The 19,676-nt window shown below is 39.7% G+C and overlaps 1 protein-coding gene across 1 annotated transcript; it reads left to right on the top strand.

Annotated features, from left to right (window-relative positions):
• Nucleotides 1-7,731: 7,731 nt before the first annotated feature.
• Nucleotides 7,732-8,037, top strand: LOC118007455 (40S ribosomal protein S29-like). The gene has a single exon (XM_035000496.1). It carries the CDS (start codon nt 7,734-7,736, stop codon nt 7,902-7,904), a length of 171 nt encoding a protein of 56 aa, XP_034856387.1. The 5' UTR covers nt 7,732-7,733; the 3' UTR covers nt 7,905-8,037.
• Nucleotides 8,038-19,676: the final 11,639 nt, after the last annotated feature.

Below are 19,676 nucleotides of genomic sequence, written 5' to 3' on the forward strand. Positions count from 1 at the left end.
TTACAGTAAGACTTTGAAGATATATATAAATATACACACACATGATACATACACATACAGGGCTGAATATGGTCCATGAGAAGCACTCAGTCAAAGTTAGTCTTTATTTGTGGAAGTCTTTTGAGAATAATGATTATATTTCTTCCTCTCCAGAAACCTAACCACACAGGGCCTTTCACGGTGATGTTTAACACAAATACTCGACACAACCTTCTGGCAACATTGGGATTTTTGTTTTCTTGAATTTATTCTTATCTGTGAATACTGTTGCCTTTGAGAAATGAAAAAAAAAGTGTAATATGTACCCTCAGTGTGACCACTCCCATGTGTATAAGCTTTAAGACCTGATAATTAGGAGCAGACTTCTAGACGCCTGTTTTCTCTTAGTTCACTCATTTTAGAGTCCATTTTCCTGTCCCTCTTTGGAAGAGTGTAATTGATATAACTTGCATCCTCCAACTCCCTTTATTCTGGGACGGCTATATATACTATAGCCATGGCAGTTCCTGTGAATTGACCTAATAAGGCAATGAGTCGATAGGGTAATCTCTACCCCCATAGGATAGGATAGAAAATTATAGAGTAGCATGCAAAGGAGGAAGGTTAGTTCTCTTTATGATGGAATTCTAAAGAAGTTTATTAGAATGGAAAAATCACATGCCCTTTGAAAAATTGCCTTATGCAGGATAAAGTGATAGTTTAAAATAAGCCTACAAAAGAGAAGTAAAGGTCATGACATTTTATCTAATTTGGTTGGTCCTTTTAAAAATATGTCATGCTGTAATTTTTTTGTCTCCTGCAGTTATGAATATAAACATATAGGAATAATGGCCCCTCGTGAAACCTGTGAAACATACGAGTGCAAATTTAAATGGAGGTTTCCTTGGAAAGCTAGCACAAATAACTAATGGGTTGCAGTCTGTTAGAACAGACAAAAATGCTTTGTTTAACTATGTATGGTGATGCCTCTTCCCTCTTTGTGATCATTTATTAACATTTTTACGTAGCTACCTGAGGTATGAATCTGCGAGTAAGAACTTGTTAAAAACACAGTAAAAGCATTTTTACCTATTCTGTTTCTTCTACAGAATTCAGTAAACCATTAAAAGCATAGAACAGAATAGTATCCATCTTAATGTTCGTGATCCTTTCAGTTTTCATTGAAATACTACAAATTAATCAGCTATAATAGGTTCTCTTTTACCTACAGTGCCTTTTTTAGAAATGATGAATCGGTTCTCTAGCATTCTCTAAAGATGGCCAATGAGATTTTTCAATGAATAATTTGAACTTACTATTTACCCATACTTAATGTGTTTTAATTCATTACAGCTATTATTCTTAACCGCTGCTCAAATTGTTCCATGTTGGGTCAGTAGAAATGTCTTCAAGTTTGCTTCTGAGTCATTTTCACATGATCCTACTAATTTTTCATAACTTCTTTGCTTTCTGGTAGGATAAAATGGTCCAAGTCTCAACGTGTATATATTCTATTTCAGACCTGGAGTTAGCCATTTCTTTAAGAAGTGTGGTTCCTTTTAGTAGGAAACTGTATTTAGAAACTACAATCTGATTGCTCAAGGTGTTTGTTACTGAATTAGTCATTATTTGTAGGCTTTTCCAGAAAGCTACTTTTAACAAAAATTCTAATTGATTCATTTGATGTATGTTTATTTCATTCTATCAGCTCACTTTATATATTTTTAAAATTTTATTTATTTATTTTTTATTTGAGAGAGAGAGCACAGGCGGGTGGAGTGGGAGAGGGAGAAGCAGGTTTCTTGCTGAACAGGGAGCCCAATGCCAGGCTTCATCCCAAGACCCTGGGATCATGACCTAAGCCAAAAGCAGACACTTAACTGACTGAGCCACCCAGGCGCCCTATCAGTTCACTTTAAAATGTCCTGCTTTCCCCAAGTTCTTTGTGACTCTTCTTATGGTCTTAAACACTCATTTTTCCACCTGTTTTTTCAGAAAGTATCCTTTTCCTCCCCTGAATAAAAAAGATTTTATTTTATTTATTCGACAGACAGGGGAGAGAGTACAAGCAGGGGAAGTGGCAGGAAAAGGGAAAAGCAGTCTCCCCACTTTGCAGAGAGCCCCGACGTGGGGCTTGATCCCAGGACCCTGGGATCATGACCTGAGCTGAAGGCAGACGCTTAACTCACCGAGCCACCCAGGTGCCCCTAAAATGTTTTGATTGTTGGAAATCAATAGACTTTGAGCATACATGATTAAGGAGTTTGTATGGTATAATTCTAAGGGAGCAGGCACTGGTATCAGAGTCCCTGGATTTAAATCCATAATGTGGGAAATTAATTTGATGCAATGGTTGTTTCCAAGCATCCTATCAGGCAAGCTATCTTAGACTTGGTCGTGGTGCAGAAAAGCTCACAGATCAAAAAGAAATTACAGTGTGTTTAATCACCTTGAAACACAGAGCTAGAAGTAAGGGGGTAAGGATAGATTGAGACATTTATGAATGGGTCCAAGCCACATGGAGGACCACACTACCTGAATCCCATGTTCTAAAATGTCCAGATGGATGTTCTCTCTCTCTCTCTCTCTCTCTCTCTCTCTCTCTGCCACATCAGTCTTCCCTGCTGATGGTATGATTACAAAGACCAAAGTCAAGATTGAATGAGGTACTTATCAAAAAGGTGACTGAAGCAGACATACTCTCACTTTTTTGGGGAGCAGCTTGGTCAAGTACTTCTGGCCAAAAGCTATAGCTTGCCAATTAGCCTGCTTAGCAGCTATGGATTTTATCTGCATCTCTTGAATTGAGCCCATGTGGAGCCAGAGTGGGACCATAAGGGGTGTCACTAATGTGTACCTGATTTTGAAGATAATATTAAGATATGAAAAAGATATTGTGGTTATATTTAGAAAAAAAAATTTTTAAAGATTAGTTTATTTTAGAGAGAGAAAGAGTGAGGGGAGGGGCAGAAGGAGAGGGAGACAATCTCAAGCATGGAGCCAACTCAGGGCTCAATCTCATGACCCTGAAATCATGACCTGAGCTGAAATCAAGAGTCAGGTGCCCAACCTACTGAGCCACCTAGGCACCCCTGTTTAGAGAAAAACTTTAAAGAGATGTGAGTTTAAAACAAAGCAGGAGACCTTGACAGTATTATTTTAGCTCATTGGGTTGGCAGAGCAGTTGCCTTATATTTCTGTCTCTTGGCTCTAAATCCACACAAATAATTCAGAAGGTGGTGTATAGGGGGTGCTCTTCAGAACTAGGCTCCTTGGGATTTTCCTAGTATTCCATGGGCTGAGGGAGGTTGGGGGAAGATAGAGAGTGAGAGGTAAGTGTACAGGGTTGTGGGAGAAACAACACATTCACCACTACAATGATTTGATGGTTTCATGGGAAAATATGCTTTAAAAAGTAGGAGTTGAACCAGCTTAAACTTGATTCCTAATTACATGACAAGTTTATGGTACTGAAGACAAGCTTATTAAAGCTATAACTATGATTATCAATAAGTTCTATCTAATTTACAAAGCACTGTGTTTTTTTTAAAGATTTTATTTATTCATTTGAGACACAGAGATACGGAGAGAGAGAGAGAAAGCATGAGCAGGGAGAGTGGCAGAGGGAGAGGGAGAAGCAGGCTCCTCGCTGAGCCAGGAGCCCGATGCGGGGCTTGATCCCAGGACCCTGGGATCATGACCTGAGCCGAAGGCAGACGCTTAACCATCTGAGCCACCCAGGCGCCCCTACAAAGCATTGTTTTTAATAAGCATTGCTTCTTTTGAAAATCCCAATGTAGGTGGGGCACCTGGGTGGCTCAGTCAGTTAAGGTCTGCCTTCGGCTCAGGTCATGATCCCAGGGTCCTGGGATTAAGCTCCGCATTGGGCTCCTGGCTCAGCGAGGAGCCTGCTTCTCCCTCTCCCTCTACTGCTCCCCCTGCTTGTGCTCTCTCTCTCTTTTTCACTCTCTCAAATAAATGAATAAAAATCTTAAAAAAAAAGAAAAAGAAAAAGAAAAGAAAATCCCGATATAGGGGCACCTGGGTGGCTCGGTAGATTAAACATCTGCCTTTGGCTCAGGTTGTGATCTTAGGGTCCTGGGATCGAGCCCCACATTGGGCTCCCTGTTCAGTGGGGAGTCTGCTTCTCCCTCTCTCCCCTGTTCCTGCTCTCTCTTTCTCAAATAAAATAAATAAAATCTTAAAAAAAAAAACATCAAAATATATGAAGCAAATATTAATGGAACTAAAAGGAGAAATCGACAATAATACAATAATAGCAGGGGACTTAAACACACTACTTACATCAGTGAATAGATTAATAAGGAAAGATCAACCTTAAACAACACATTAGGCCAAATGGACTTAATGGACATATATGGAACGTTCCATCCAAAAGCAGCAACTTATTTTCCTCAAGTAAAAATGGAATATTAGCCAGGATCGATCATACGTCTAGTGACAAAATAAGTCTCAATAAATTCAAGAAGACTGAAATTATATCAAGCATTTTCTCCAAACACAATATTATGAAACTGGAAATCAATTACAAGAAAAAAAACTGGGAAAACTGCAAAAATGTAGAGCTTAAACAACATGCTACTGAACAACAAATGAGCCATTGAAGAAATCAAAGAACAAATAAAAAATTGAGAGAGACAAATAAAAACAGAAAAATGATCTACCAAAATCTATGGAACACAGCTGAAGTGGTTCTTAGAGGGAAGTTCATAGCAACACAGGCCTACCATAAGAAAAAAGGAAAATCTCAGACAATCTAACTTTACACCTAAAGGAACTAGAAAAAGAAAAACAAAGCCCAAAATTAGTAAAGGAAGGAAATAAAGAGCAAAAAAATAAATGAAATGGATACTAAAAAAAATAGATCAATGAAATTAAAACTGGTTCTTTGAAAGATGGACAAAATTGACAAACCATTAGCTAGACTAAGAAAAAGAGAGGACTCAAAATCAGAAATGACAAAGGAAAACTTACAACTAATACCACAGAAATACAAAGGATTTATCATAATTATATGCCAACAAACTAGACAACCCAGAAGAGATGGTTAAATTCCTAGAAACATACAGTATTCCAAGACTGAATCATGAAGAAATAGAAAATCTGAATAGATCGATTACTAGTAAGGAAATTGACTTAATAAAAACCTCCAACAACCAAAAGTCTAGGACCAGACAACTTCACTGGTGAATTCTACCAAACATTTAATGATTTAATACATGTCCTTATCAAACCCTTCCAAAAAAATTGAAGAGAACGAAATGCTCCCAAACTCATTTTATGAGGATCGGCATTACCCTGTTACCAAAACCAGACAAGGACCCCACATACAAAAAAAGAAAAGTACAGGCTAATATCCTTAATGAACATCGATGCAAAAATACTCAAAAATATTAGTAAACTGAATCTAACAACACGTCTAGAAAATCATACACCACAATCAAGTGGGATTTATTCCAGGGATGCAAGGGTGGTTCAACATCTGCAAATCAATCAACATGATACACTACATTAACAAAATGAAGTAGTCAAATCATACGATCATCACAATAGTGCAGAAGGAGCACTTTGACAAAATTCAACGTCCATTTACAATAAAAACTCTCAAAGTGGGTATAGAGGAAACGTACCTAAACATAAAGGCTACATAGGACAAACACACAGCTGACATCATACTCAATGGCGAAAACCTGGAAACTTTTCCTCTAAACAAGACAACAAGCCTAGTCTCGCCACTTTAAAAAAAAAAATTTATTATGTTAATCACCATACATTACATCATTAGTTTTAGATGTAGTGTTCCATGACTCATCGTTTGTGCGTAACACCCAGTGCTCCATGCAGAACGTGCCCTCCTCAATACCCATCACCAGGCTAACCCATCCCCCCACCCCCTCCGTTCTAGAACCCTCAGTTTGTTTTTCAGATCGCCACTTTTATTCAACACAATATTGGAAGTTCTAGCCACAGAAATGAGGCAAGAGAAAGAAATAAAAGTCATCTGTATTGGAAAGGAATAAGAAAAGCTGTTATTATTTGCAGATGACATGACACTTAATACAGAAAACCCTAAAGACTCCACCAAAAACCTGTTAGAACTAATAAATGAATTCAGTAAAGTCGCAGGATAGAAAATTAACTTACAGGTTATACACAAACAATGAATCACGGAACACTACATCAAAAACTAATGATGTGATATATGGTGATTAACATAACAATAAAAAATAAAAAAAACAATTAACTTACAGGGACGCCTGGGTGGCTCAGTCTCAGGTAAAGCGTCTGCCTTTGGCTCAGGCCATGATCCCAGGGTCCTGGGATCAAGTCCCGCATCGGGCTCCCTGCTCAGTGGGGAGCCTGCTTCTCCCTCTGCCTGTGCTCTCTCTCTCTCTCTCTGACAAATAAATGAATAAAATCTTTAAAAAAAAAGAAAATTAACTTACAGAAATCAGTGGCATTTCTATACATTAATGATAGATTATCAGAAAGAGAAATTAAGAAAATACAATCCCACTTACAACCACATCAAAAAGAATAAAATACCTCAGAATAAATTTAACCAAGGAGGTAAAAGACCTATACAATTAAAACTGTGAGACGCTGATGGAGACTGAAGATGACACAGATAAATGGAAAGATATTCTGTGCTCATGCATTGGAAGAATTAATATCGTTAAAATGCCAATACTATAATTCAATGTGACTCTTACCAAAATTCTAATGGCATTTTTCGCAGAACTAGAACAAATAATTCTAAAATTTGTATGAAACCACAAAAGATCCAAGCAGCCAAAGCCGTTTTGTTCTTGAGAAAGAACAAAGCTGGAGGTATCCTGCTGACTTCAAACTATATTACAAAGCTATAAAAACAGCCACACAGATCAATGGAACAGAACTGAGAGCCCAGAAATAAACCCGTGAATATATAGACAATTAATTTACAATAAAGGAACCAAGAATACACAATGGAAACAAGATAGTCTTTTCAATAAAAGGTGCTGGGAAAACTGGACAGTCACATGCAATCGAATGAAACTAGACCACTATCTTACACTATACACAAAAATGAACTCAAAAAGGATAAAAGACTTAAATGTAACACTTGAAAACATAAAGTTCCTAAAAGAAAACATAGATGGTAAGCTCCTTGACATCAGTCTTAGGATATTTCTGTGGATCTGACCCCAAAGGCAAAGGAGAACAAGCAAAAATAAATAAATGGGACTACATTACACTAAAAAGCTTCTGCACAGTAAAGAGAATCATCATCAAAACAAAAAGGCAACCTCCTGCATGGGATAAGATATTGGCAAATTACATATATAATAAGGGGTTAATATCCAAAATATATAAAGAACTCATACAACTTAACAAAAAATGAACAACCCAATTAAAAAATGGGCAGAGGATCTATATGGATATTTTGGAGGCGATCAGTCTGTAATACCAATTTTACCTCAATAAAAGAAAAAAGAAAAAACAATTCACCTTTTCAGAATGTGACCTCAAAAGAAAATCAAACAACAACAACTAACCCCCCAACCCTCATGACATCATAAATGAAAAGAGAATTTTATTGTATATAAATTATTCCTTAATGTAAAAAATAAAAAAAAAAATCCAAGACAGGTGGATTATAATTACCTTTCCCTTTTAAAAAAGGCATTTCTATTTTCTGATTGTAAAAGGACAATTGGCACCTTTTGCTTCGTTGCATCTGAGAGAGCAAGATGGGTCACCAGCAGCTCTCCTGGAGCCATCAGAGGAAATTTGGCCAGGGTCCTTGTTCTTGCTGCGTCTGCTCAAACACACACCATCTGATCCGGAAATACCGCCTCAGTATGCGTCGCCAGTGTTTCCATCAGTACGCAAAGGATATAGGCTTCATTAAGTTGGATTAAATGAACTTCCTTGAATGGGTCATCCAAGATACCTACCCTAACTGCAGATATCCAAGATACCTACCTTAATGCCAACTCATTGTACATAAAATAAAAATACTCCAATTATGAGTGCTTGAACGTGAAAAAAAAAAAAAAAGGACCATAGGCAAATTGTAGACATTTGGGGAAAATGTACAAAGAATGTACATTCCATCACTTGCAGAAAATATTTCCTGCTATCATCTTTGTAGACCCACAAACTGGGACCATGCTGTACACATTTGCTTTCTGAAATACACATTTTGCTTTCTGAACCATATTAAGCACATTTTCCATGTCATTAAATAACTTTCAAAACCATGAAAAAAATGCCCTCAGATCTGAGATCCAATCTGACTTAAACATTACCCACATGCTATCTTGTCTCTTTGAGTCACTTGTCCCTTTTTTCCTTTCAGGGTTATCAGAAAAATCATAGTACTATCAAAATGGGAAGGTCTTTATTGCTCCTTACAGCAATGTGACCATAATGTGCTTTAGATAGTCTAGTGACACAACATTAAGCTCTGTCGTCAGCCTACAAAAGCTGACTCATTTGCAAAAATACAATAAGATGAAGCATTGCCGTGGCATATGGCTTTTACCCCAGTTAGATAAATCATTAACTCCGGCACTCTGTGGTACGGGATATTTGACTAACCTTGTAAACCAAGCCAGGGAGCAAAAGTAGAGTCTGTGGCAAGCCTTCTCCTCTGAAGGAACAAAGGAAGAAAAATAATTTAGTAAGGAGTTCCAAGCACCACGTGCCCCAGTCCAGCTGTTGGTTCTTCCACTAAACATGTCTTCCATCTGATCTGTAAGGGGAAAAACATCTTTAGGAAAGGATTTTAAATGATGGTAAAGAAAAGCCCAACCCAAATATCCCTTTTTCCTCTTCAATTAACTAGGGAGAAGCTTTTGGGGGGAGTTGAGTGGGCTGTTGATTTACCTACTACACAATGTCAAAAAATGATCTAAGGAAAGTCTAAATGTTTTATCTTTTCTAAAAATGAACTTTCCCTTTTCATGGCCGGCAGCAATCTCTGGGTCAACGAACGTGTGGGTGCTTGGGCAGCTGCAGTGAATATGGATCATTTGGTGATGCGAGCTCCCTCAGTCAGAAGGGGGCGAGCAGAAACAGTTCCCGAGGATTTTGATTAAGTCAGGTGTCTGGTATTCACATCCCATTTGAGGCAGCCAGATTCACCTACCCGAAGGGAGCCAAGGTGAAACTGCCCGAAAACTTAAGAGCAGCTCTCCACAGCTCAACAAATTAAGCTCTAACTCTTCAAGGTTGGTCCAGATGAGTGCTTCAGTTAAAGCAAATGGTGTGTTTGGGTTATTGTTGGGGGAGTGCAAAGGCAGACCCAGTAGATTGCAAGAGTCCGGGTAGCAAGGGCAGCGACAGTTTTGTTTAGCTTCGCTGTAAAAAGTCTATTGTTCTTGAAGGAGGACCCCATGAGAAGAAAGCAAAAAAAGCCAACCTTGGTAAAGAAAATGGCTTTCCCTGGGTTCAAATTTAGGCAATTATTTTCAGCTATCCTCAACACTCATCCCTGAGTCTTGTTATTACCTGGAAGGAAACTAGAATACTTTCAGGACTACCACATTTTTCAACTACCACAAAATACAAGTCATAGGTTAAAAATCCTCATCTGATTTCACTTCACCAAATGGTTAATATTTTTCTACTTCCTGTTAACAAAATATCAAATGCTAGTCTAGCTGCTGACTAATCGTTTTTAGTTGTATATACATTTCTTTTTCATCAGCTATATAGGAAATGTTTGAAGACAAAAGTGGCGCCAATTTAGCTTTCTGACCTGCATAGGAAACTCCCAGCCCAATCTAGGGTATTCGTTCATACCCCATGCAGTGTCTGGAATATGGTGCTTTGCAAATAAATCTAAATATGAAAAATAAAGTAGGGTACCTGGGTGGCTCAGTCCATTAAGTGTCTGCCTTCGGCTCAGGTCATGATCCCGTGGTCCTGGGATCGAGTCCCACATTGGGCTCCCTGCTCAGTAGGGAGTCTGCTTTCCTTCTGCCCCTCCCCTGTGCTCATGATCTCCCTCTCTCTCTCAAATAAATAAATAAATAAAATCTTTTAAAAATAAAGAAAAATAAAGTAATAAAACATTAGAAGAAAATATGAGAGAATATTTGTAAAACCTTGGGGGTATGGCAGTCTTCTTAAGCTAGATGAGAAACCCAGAAAAATTAAAGGAAAAAAATAGCCATGCTTGACTACATAAAAATTAATATTTTTGGGGCGCCTGGGTGGCTCAGTTGGTTAAGCGACTGCCTTCGGCTCAGGTCATGATCCCAGGGTCCTGGGATCGAGTCCCGCATCGGGCTCCCTGCTCTGCGGGGAGCCTGCTTCTCCCTCTCCCACTCCCCCTGCTTGTGTTCCCTCTCTCGCTGTGTCTCTCTCTGTCAAATAAATAAATAAAATCTTTTAAAAAAAAATTAATATTTTTTTACAAGACAAGAGAAACCATAACCAGTGAAAAGAAAAGGTGAAGAAAATGTTTACAATAAAAATGATGGAAAATGGTAAATATCTTAATAAACTAAGACTTCAACAAGTTAATAAACAAGAGACAAAACAATAAAAAAATGAGCCCATGTTATGAAAAGGCAATTCATAAAAGAGGAAATAGGACAAGGTGCTCAGTTTCACTGGGATTCAGGAAAATGAAGGAACATAAATATATGCATGAAAAGGTATAAAAAGACCCAATCTACGAGGGGTTGACTCAGGGTTCAGGGACCTAAGGGAGGGTAATAAGCCTGGGATTGGAAGTCAAAAGGGCTTTCAACTTCAACTGCAATGCTTTATTTCTTCTATTAAAATATATGAAGATTTAAGGGGAATGTGATAAAATGGTAACTGTTATCAAAATTGAGTTGTATCTTTTGGTTAACATCTATGTGCATTTCTGTTGGGTATATGCCTAGGAGTAGAATTAAAAGGTCATAGATATCTGTAGGTCTAAAAACGTTCTGTTTTACCCAATCTGGGTATTGGTCATAGGGGTGTGCTCAGTTTATGAAAATTCACTGAGATATATACTTATGATAGGTTCATTTCAATAAAAAGTTAAATAACAACAAAATAAAAAGTATAGGGCAACACCACTTCACAGCCACCAGCATGACTAAATTAAAACAGCAGAAAATACCAAGTGTTGATAAGGATATACAGCAACTGGGTTACTCATGTATTACTAGTGGAAATATAATTCTATACAACCCCTTTGGAAAACTGATATTATCTAAGAACAGTGAAAATATATGTACTTCATGATGTGACAATTCTGCTCATAGGTAGACACATCCAGCAGAAATTTGTCTATATGGTTACCAAAAGACATGCATAAGACTTATGAGATACCATTTTTTTCAATATATTTTAACAACTTTATTTGAAAGATCTTTGGCATATAAAATTTATATATATTTAAGGAGTGCAACTTGGTATTTTGATATATTGTGATACCATTCTTAAATCATCAGATTGTGAGGAAAAGAAATTATGGTACATCCAAGATATGAACTTTATACAAATTTATATATAAAATTATATATACGGAGTTGGTGGGATATCCCTGAGAAGTTAAATGACGAAAACAAGTTGTATATAAATTGTCCTCATTTTCTTAAGGATAAAAAACAAAGACAAAACCCCTTTTATGTACATGTAAGTATATGAGATCAAGAAGGAAAGGCTTCAAGTAAGTTAATCAAACTTTTAATATGGGCAGGTAAGGTTAAATGGGGAATGAGGAGAGAGGCGATTAGCTTTTTCCTTAGTTAGCCCTGTATTGTTTGACTTACTAAAACTAGAATTTTTTCTGAGGTAATTATTTTTGAGGTAATTCATATATGATAAAATTCACCTTTCTAAAATAAATAATTCAGTAATTTTTAGTATGTTCACCAAGTTGCACAAGCTTTGCCACTATCTAAGAACATTTTAACAACTCCCCTCTCTACCCGCCCCCCAAAACAGATACCCATTAGCAGTCACTCCCTATTCCTCCTGCCTCCCAGCCTCTGGCAACCACTAATCTACTTTTGTCTCTATGGATTGCTTACTATACACATTTCATATAAATAGAATCATGTAATATGTATGTGACTTTTTGTGTCTGGCTTCTTTCCCTTGGCATGTTTCTGAGGTTTAAGCCTGTTATAGCATTTATCAATGGTTCATTCCTTTTTATGGCTGAATAATATTCCATTGAATGGATATAGTATGTTTTATTTATCCATTCAACACCTGCTGAATTTAACACCTGAAACCACTTGGATACTCCAGAATAATCTTATTTTAAGGTCATCAGAATAGCAAATTTAATTCCCCTTTACCTTCTAAAGCTAATATAGTCACAGGTTCTGGGGACTAGGATGTGGACATCTTTTCTCTGGGGGCGGGCACTATTCTGTCTACCAAGTTCCTTATCACAAACTTTGGATCGGGGGAACCCTCTTACACTGTTGGTGGGAATGTAAACTGGTGCAGCCACTCTGGAAAACAGTATGGAGTTTCCTCAAAAAGTTAAAAATAGAGCTACCCTATGACCCAGCAATTGCACTACTAGGTATTTATCCAAAGGATACAAAAATACTGATTTGAAGGGGCACCTGCACCCCAATGTTCATAGCAGCAATGTCCACAATAGCCAAACTGTGGAAGGAGCCGAGATGCCCTTCAACAGATGAATGGATAAAGAAGATGTGGTATATATATACAATGGAATATTACTCAGCCATCAAAAGAATGAAATCTTGCCATTTGCAATGACGTGGTTGGAACTAGAGGGTATTATACTAAGCAAAATAAGTCAGTCAGAGAAAGACAATTATCATATGATTTCACTCATATGTGGAATTTAAGAAACAGAACAGATGAACATAGGGGAAGGGAAGGAAAAATAAAATAAGATGAAATCAGAGAGGGAGACAAACCATAGAGACTCTTAACTATAGGAAACAAATTGAGGGTTGCTGGAAGGGAGGAAGGTGGGGGGATGAGGTAACTGGGTGAGAGGCATTAAGGAGGGCATTTGTTGTGATGAGCACTGGGTATTATATGTAAGTGATGAATCACTTCTACACCGGAAACCAATACTACACTATGTGTTAACTAACTTGAATTTAAATAAAACTTGGAAGAAGAAAAAAAAAACAACAAAAACAACCAAAAATTCCAAAAGCTTTGGATCAGAATGCAAATATTTTTTAATAGTTTACATTGATGTTGGTTAAATGAGTTGTTTTAAGATCATATAGCAAGTAAGTGACAGGGCTAGGCAGAGGACACAGGTGTTTAAATTCCCTGTGTGCTGATCCACTTGCTTCATTTTTCATTCAAGAAGTACATATTGGAGGGCGCCTGGATGGCTCAGTCGGTTAAGCAGCCGACTCTTGATTTTGGCTCAGGTCATGATCTCAGGATCCTGGGATCGAGCCGGGGCTGGGCTCCACACTCAGCAGGGAGTCTACTTGAGGATTTCTCTCCCTCTCCCTCTGCCCTTCCCCCTGCTTGCACTCTCTCTCTCTCTCTCTCAAATAAATGAATCTTAAAATAAAGAAGTATACATTGAGCATTTAGATGATGTGACATATAACATTATGCTGTTTTAATAATGGCATTTCAGGATTAACCAGCTTATTGGGCTTTGAGTTCAAGATCTCTAAAATTTCAAACTTTTAAGTAATTTTAAAAGAAAATGTAAAGATGGCTGATTACTTATAAAGAACTGACAGTGCAAAGCTTACTAATCACGTGAAGTCAAATGTCATTCAATGACACAGACTGTGAAGCCAAAGCAGGAAATGCGGGTTGGTATATGGGTTGGTAGGAAAGGAGCAAGGGAGGTGGAGAACAATCAATGTTCGATCACCACCAGTCCTTGCAGGCATGCTCACAAAATGAGCAGGGAGCTTCCTCAAGAAGCGGATGGTTTGACGTCTACTCCAGCATCTAGATTAGATGTCAAAACAGAGGGAAATATATCTATGCAATAGCAACCAGGGAAGCTCAGTATGTGGCTGAACCAAGGGAAAAACTAACAACTTGTAGAAGAGCATGTGTTTCAGAGTTAGTTCATTCGTGTATGCAGTCATTGAACCAGCACAGACTCCAGGCCTTGTGCCAGGGCTCCCGAACATGGCTCTGAATGAGGCATGGGACCCCTACTGCCAGCCACCTCCCGGCCAGGTCCTTCCCTACGTGAGTGCTGCCACTCAGGGAGAGAGTGGGGCTGAGAAGCCTGGGCCCCCTCTAAACCTGCCCCCTCCCCCTCCACAGCCCCACTCACTGTACCCTCCCCTGCCCTGTCCTCTTCAGTTCTCAGTGTCTCCCCCTCCCCCCACCTTCCTCCCACAGAGCTTGGCTTTTCCCCTCCTCCCATCTCCCCTCCCCCAGCCGTCAAGATAATCCTCAAGCTATAATAAGCCCAAACAGTCCACTTGCCCAAGCCCGGTTGGATTTTTCAAGGAATAGCTATCGGGGTGAGGCAGGTGTGGTATGCAGGCCTGGAAGAAGGCAGGAGAGGAGGTGTGCAGGGCAGGGTGGGAAGGAGGAGCAGGAACCCTCCAGTCCCTGTCTTCTCCAACGGGCAGGGTAGGGAAGTGGTTCGAATCCGGTGTCTGAAGGTCCAGGTGGCCTGGGTTCAAGCGCAGTTTTTCCCCTTGCCGCCGGAACCACCTTAGATACTGTCCCTTAACCTCTCTCTTCCCGTTTCCCCCACCTGTAACTGTAGCTGGAAGAATAATGATTTGTAAGGTTTTATTTCATAAGGGTGTATTCATCATGTGGATAGAGCACGCAGAGCAGCGCCTCAAACATAGTAGATGCTCTGTGTGTTAGCTAAGAGCGCGGTATGGGGAACCCCGTGCCACCACGACACCAAGGCAGGCCTGCCCGGTTCTCTCAGTTCCCCTCTGCACCTCTAGTCCTGGTGGCCTGTGGGTAGCTCTCAGGCAAAACGCAACATATGCTATGTCCCAAGACTAACCGCAAGTCCTAGGGACAGCAGCCTACGTTGATTTTCAGTGGAAAAAGAAGGTTTGTGTCAAAGGGACAGATCTGCAAAGGTTTCCAGGGCCCTCTTGTAGATGACCTCCGAGGTTATTGTGCAGAACGATTTCATTCCTCTTCCCTCAACTGCCTGCTTCTAGACTTGGCCGGGGGGCCTCCTTCTGCCTAACAGCCCATTTCAGTGCCTTCCCAACAAGAAACATCCCTTGGCAACCCTCCTAGAATGCGCAAGCAGCTCATTCTAAAATAGAAATCTTTTTTTCTTTGGCCCTTCTACATTTAGTATACAGCGTACTAAGTGGAAAATAGTCATCATAGTCCTTCTTCCCATTTTCTGCCCTTCTCTCTGCTCCACTCTTCTCTTCTGGGTCTCTTTCCTTCCCCTTTTATTGTCTTGGTTCTCTGTGTCCTTGAATTTCTCTTTATGGCTCCGGACTGAGCTGCTGTTGGTATTGTTCTGAACCAGATAGCTGCCAAGTCTAGAAAATAGTTTCTCTTTTCTGAACTTGGTGCTTGGCTGAAAAGGGAGAGTGGAGAGTTTCTTGGGTGAAGACCTGAAAGTGGAGAAAGAAGCAAATGGGTCCAGGGCAGGGACATCCCTGAGCTGACTCGTTCATTTCCGGAGCAGTCTCTCTCCAGCTTCCCTTTCTCTTAGACTCAGAATACAATGCATGATGTTGAACCCAAGCATTCCCTGCTCTCCATCCAGTGTCTTTTATCTCTGGGTTCCAGGCTATAGATGACATCTACTATTTTTATTTATTATAAAGTGTCTTTTTAATCTTGAATCCGCATCTGATTTATTTTGTTGCTTGTTATTTCCTGAGTCATGAAGGGAGAGGTTTCAGTGTTCAGGAAGTGCAAGAATGGAGAAGATTTGCCTGATCGCTTAGCAACCTCTCTCTAGAAATGAAGGTTTTCAGAGTTCTGCCCAAGGACCAGGTATAGGGAGGGAGTTTGCTCTTAACCTACAGATACCCTATTTATCTCAGCTGTTGTTCAACTATGTACAATATTTCAAGGGAAAGAAAATATTTTAGTATTTGACCACAGTTTATTTTGTGTAGGTAGATGTGAATAGCACTTAAAAAAAAAAAAAAGAGGTAGCTGTGTGATTAGAACAAAAATATCGAGTTTTTATTCAACCTTTTTTTCTAGATTAGTCTGAATTTGATGGATTGGTTTGTTTTAGTTTTGAAAATGGATTTATTATTATTATTTACCAATTCAGACAGCAATGCTGAGACTTGGCTTCTCCATCACATAGAGAAGAAAAAAAATTTTTTCTTTTACTATTCTGAGTTCGTGGCTGAAACCTCTATAATAAAAGACAGATTAGTGTAATGAGAGAAAAACAAACAGAAGTTGATTAACATGTATACCTCATGTATATGTGGAAGACACCCAGGGATGTGGCTTAGAGGGGGCTTAGAATTCAGGATTACCTATCATCTTAATAAGGAAGGGGGAGGAAGAATGTCGGTCTCTTAGGAGAGAATAAATGATTTTTAGGAAAGCTGAATGGGCCCTCAAGAACAGATGGGAGGTATGATAGCGTGTGACCACGTTTGTCTGGGGGTGCTGTGGACTTGTAGTTTCCTCACCCGTGATAAAAGTCAGTCTTCCCAGGTTAATGAAAATCCCAGAGAGAGGATTTTTGACAACTAAATTCCTTTTGGAGGATCTGTCTTTGAGCAGATGAGGGGAGTTCAGAGAAAGCCTCTCCCTGCATTATTATTATTTTTTTTAATCAGTTTTCAAGCACTTTCAGCTCAAAATAACCAAGATACTAAAGTGGCACCTTTTGGGGTGGCATATTCTGCTACCTTTCAATCCTTTGTGGAGTCTATGACCCAGGGTTTATTAGGTTGCTTATTTAAAAACAATCCAAAAGAGTTACTGGATCCCTTGCCCAATTACTCCCATCTTAAGGAGAACAAGGAAAAAATAAATTGTCAGTTCCACAAGTGTGAAGGAAAAACTCCAAAGTTATAAGGACAAATCCCATGAATGGCTCTTGTATCTGCCTCTTTACATTTTGGTAAATGTAAGCAATCAGAAGAGAATGTCCACCACCAGCACTAGACTCCTCTCTTGGTTTCTATCTCCCTCAGTGTTGCTCCTTCTAGGTTCTTCCTCTTCTCCCAGAACCCTTACCCTCGGTATGCCCCAGGCCTCCTTCCTTGGCTCCATCACTATCTGCATTCATTCCCTTGTTATCTCATTCAGTCTTGTGACTTTATATTCCTGTCAGGAATGCAGGAGTGTTCAGGAGTGAAGCAACAAGATGCCTCCAACTCTCAAATGGCTTGTTTAAGCAAATAAAATAAGAGCTTATATAAATAGGGAAATAGAGAGTTAAAATGGCAAAATGTTGATAATTATTGAAGGGAGGTAGATGGCATATGTACTAAATATATGTACATTCCTATACATGTTAAAAAAATAGAAATAAGTAAATTATCATCTGTGTCCTAACTCCCAAATTATGTCTCCTGTCCAACCCTCTCTACTGAACTCCAGACTCGTATAGCCAATTGCCCTCTGGCTTCCCCATTTGGATGTCAAAGTAATATACCCAAACTGAACTCCTAATCTGCCCTCCTCCCCGAAAATCTGCTCCATCTGCAGCTTCCACACCTCAATTGATGACAACTCCATTTTTTGTAGTTGTTCAAGCCAAGAACCTTGGAGATAGGTTGACTCTTGTCTTTCTCTCCCAACCCCCACACTCTTGTCTTTCTCTCCCAGCCCCCATCCAGTCCTTCAGGAAATCTGTTGGCTCTGTCTTCAGAGTATGCCCAGAAAGCGATCACTTTCACCACTACCACTCTACGCCCCGCTCCAAACCACTGGCATTCCTTCCTTGGACCATTGCAGTAGTCTCCCAATTGATCTCCCCATTTCTGCCTTATCCTCCTCAGTCTGTTCTCAATTAAGAAGCCAGAGAGACTCTTTCAAAATGAATGCACATTGTGTTTCTTTTCTCTTCCAGAGCAGAGTCTTACCCAGAGTAGACAAGGAAAGGGTGGAAGCTGAAATCCTTCAACAACACCGGGCCCTCTGTGGTTTCCTTCTACTTCGCTCCTGGCCCACCACGGTCTAGTCCCTCTGGCCTCTTTGCTGTTTCTAGCATAAGCCAAGATGCTCCTGCCTTCTTGGGACTCTGTACCAGCTGTAACCTCTTCCTGAAAGTCTCTTCCCCACAATTTTTGCACCTTTTCTAAGTCTTCGCTTATTGTTCCTTCTTTTTTTTCTTTAATAATTTTTTTTAAATTTTATTTGACAGAGAGACACAGCGAGAGAGGGAATACAAGCAGGGGGAGTGGGAGAGGGAGAAGCCGGCTTCCCGCGGAGCAGGGAGCCCGATGTGGGGTTCAATCCCAGGATCCTGGGATCATGACCTGAGCCGAAGGCAGACACCTAATGACTGAGCCACCCAGGCGCCCCATTTATTGTTACTTCTTAACAAAGCCTAGTCTTATGAATGCAACCTCCTCCTCCACTCATGCTAGATCCATCCAGCCTTGCTCTTACTTCCCTGTAGCTTTCACCACTGTCTACTACATGACCTAATTTACTTACATAATATATTTCTCACCTGTCTCTCCCACTTGAACGTTAGCTCAGTGAGGATAGGGGTGTTTTGCTTGTTGCCAAATGCCCTGTGCCTGGAACACTGTCTGGTCCAATATGGGGCCTGGTATGCACTGAAAATTTGCAGAATGAATGAATTGAATGAATAGTCATACTTTGATTGTACTGCTTGAGTGAAGAACCTGTAATGTGAGCTTTATTGGGCCATAAATTAAACTTAAGTCAAAACTCTTTTAAATCCAGAATCCTGAGCTACGCTCTCACTCCAGCCTGGTCTTTATTTTTGTACTATGGTGGCACAAAGCCATCTGTGAATGGGCTTTTGTATGAATGATTTCATTGATCTTTTTATTCTGTATGTTGCAATTCTTGGAACGCCTGTCAATTCAGCTGTTTCATTGATTTCACTTAGTACTTCCTTAAAGTGAAAGGACAGTACTTAATATGTGAGAATCAGTGTGAATTAAAGTCAGAATAAGAATAATCCCCTGTTGAGGGCGCCTGGGTGGCTCAGTTGGTTAAGCGACTGCCTTCGGCTCAGGTCATGATCCTGGAGTCCCTGGATCGAGTCCCGCATCGGGCTCCCTGCTCGGCGGGGAGCCTGCTTCTCCCTCTGACCCTCCCCCCTCTCATGTGCTCTCTCTCTCTCATTCTCTCTGTCTCAAATAAATAAATAAAATCTTAAAAAAAAAAAAAAAAAGAATAATCCCCTGCTGAACTGGCAGAATTCCAACAAGTGTCCCATGGGATATGAAGATGCACCTTTGATATCCATTCTCCCTAAAACTCACCCCCACACACTCTACCTTCAGTAATAAGCTATGTTCCTCCTAAACGTTATTAGTCCCTTGGGCCAGTATGAAAATTTCTTTTTGGTAACATAATAGATTTCTCCCACCCTTTCTTGGCTGATTCCTTATATAGCAGAAGCAGAGGTATCATTATACTCCCAGGAAGAACTATTTATATAATGTAACACCCTTCTTTGCTACAGTAATTCTGCTACTATAAATAGTCTATTCTAAGTTGCCCCATTTTTTTCTAGCTTGACCATATTCATAGACATGTTAAATGCCTTTCTTGGTTTCTCAAACTAAATCTCA

Source organism: Mirounga leonina, unplaced genomic scaffold (genome assembly GCF_011800145.1).
Source record: "Mirounga leonina isolate KUSES-001 unplaced genomic scaffold, KU_Mleo_1.0 Mir_125, whole genome shotgun sequence".
Taxonomy (NCBI): domain Eukaryota; kingdom Metazoa; phylum Chordata; class Mammalia; order Carnivora; family Phocidae; genus Mirounga; species Mirounga leonina.

Excerpts from the sequence above, each read along its gene's own strand:
- LOC118007455 (XM_035000496.1), top strand. The coding sequence starts at position 7,734 with ATGGGTCACCAGCAGCTCTCCTGGAGCCATCAGAGGAAATTTGGCCAG.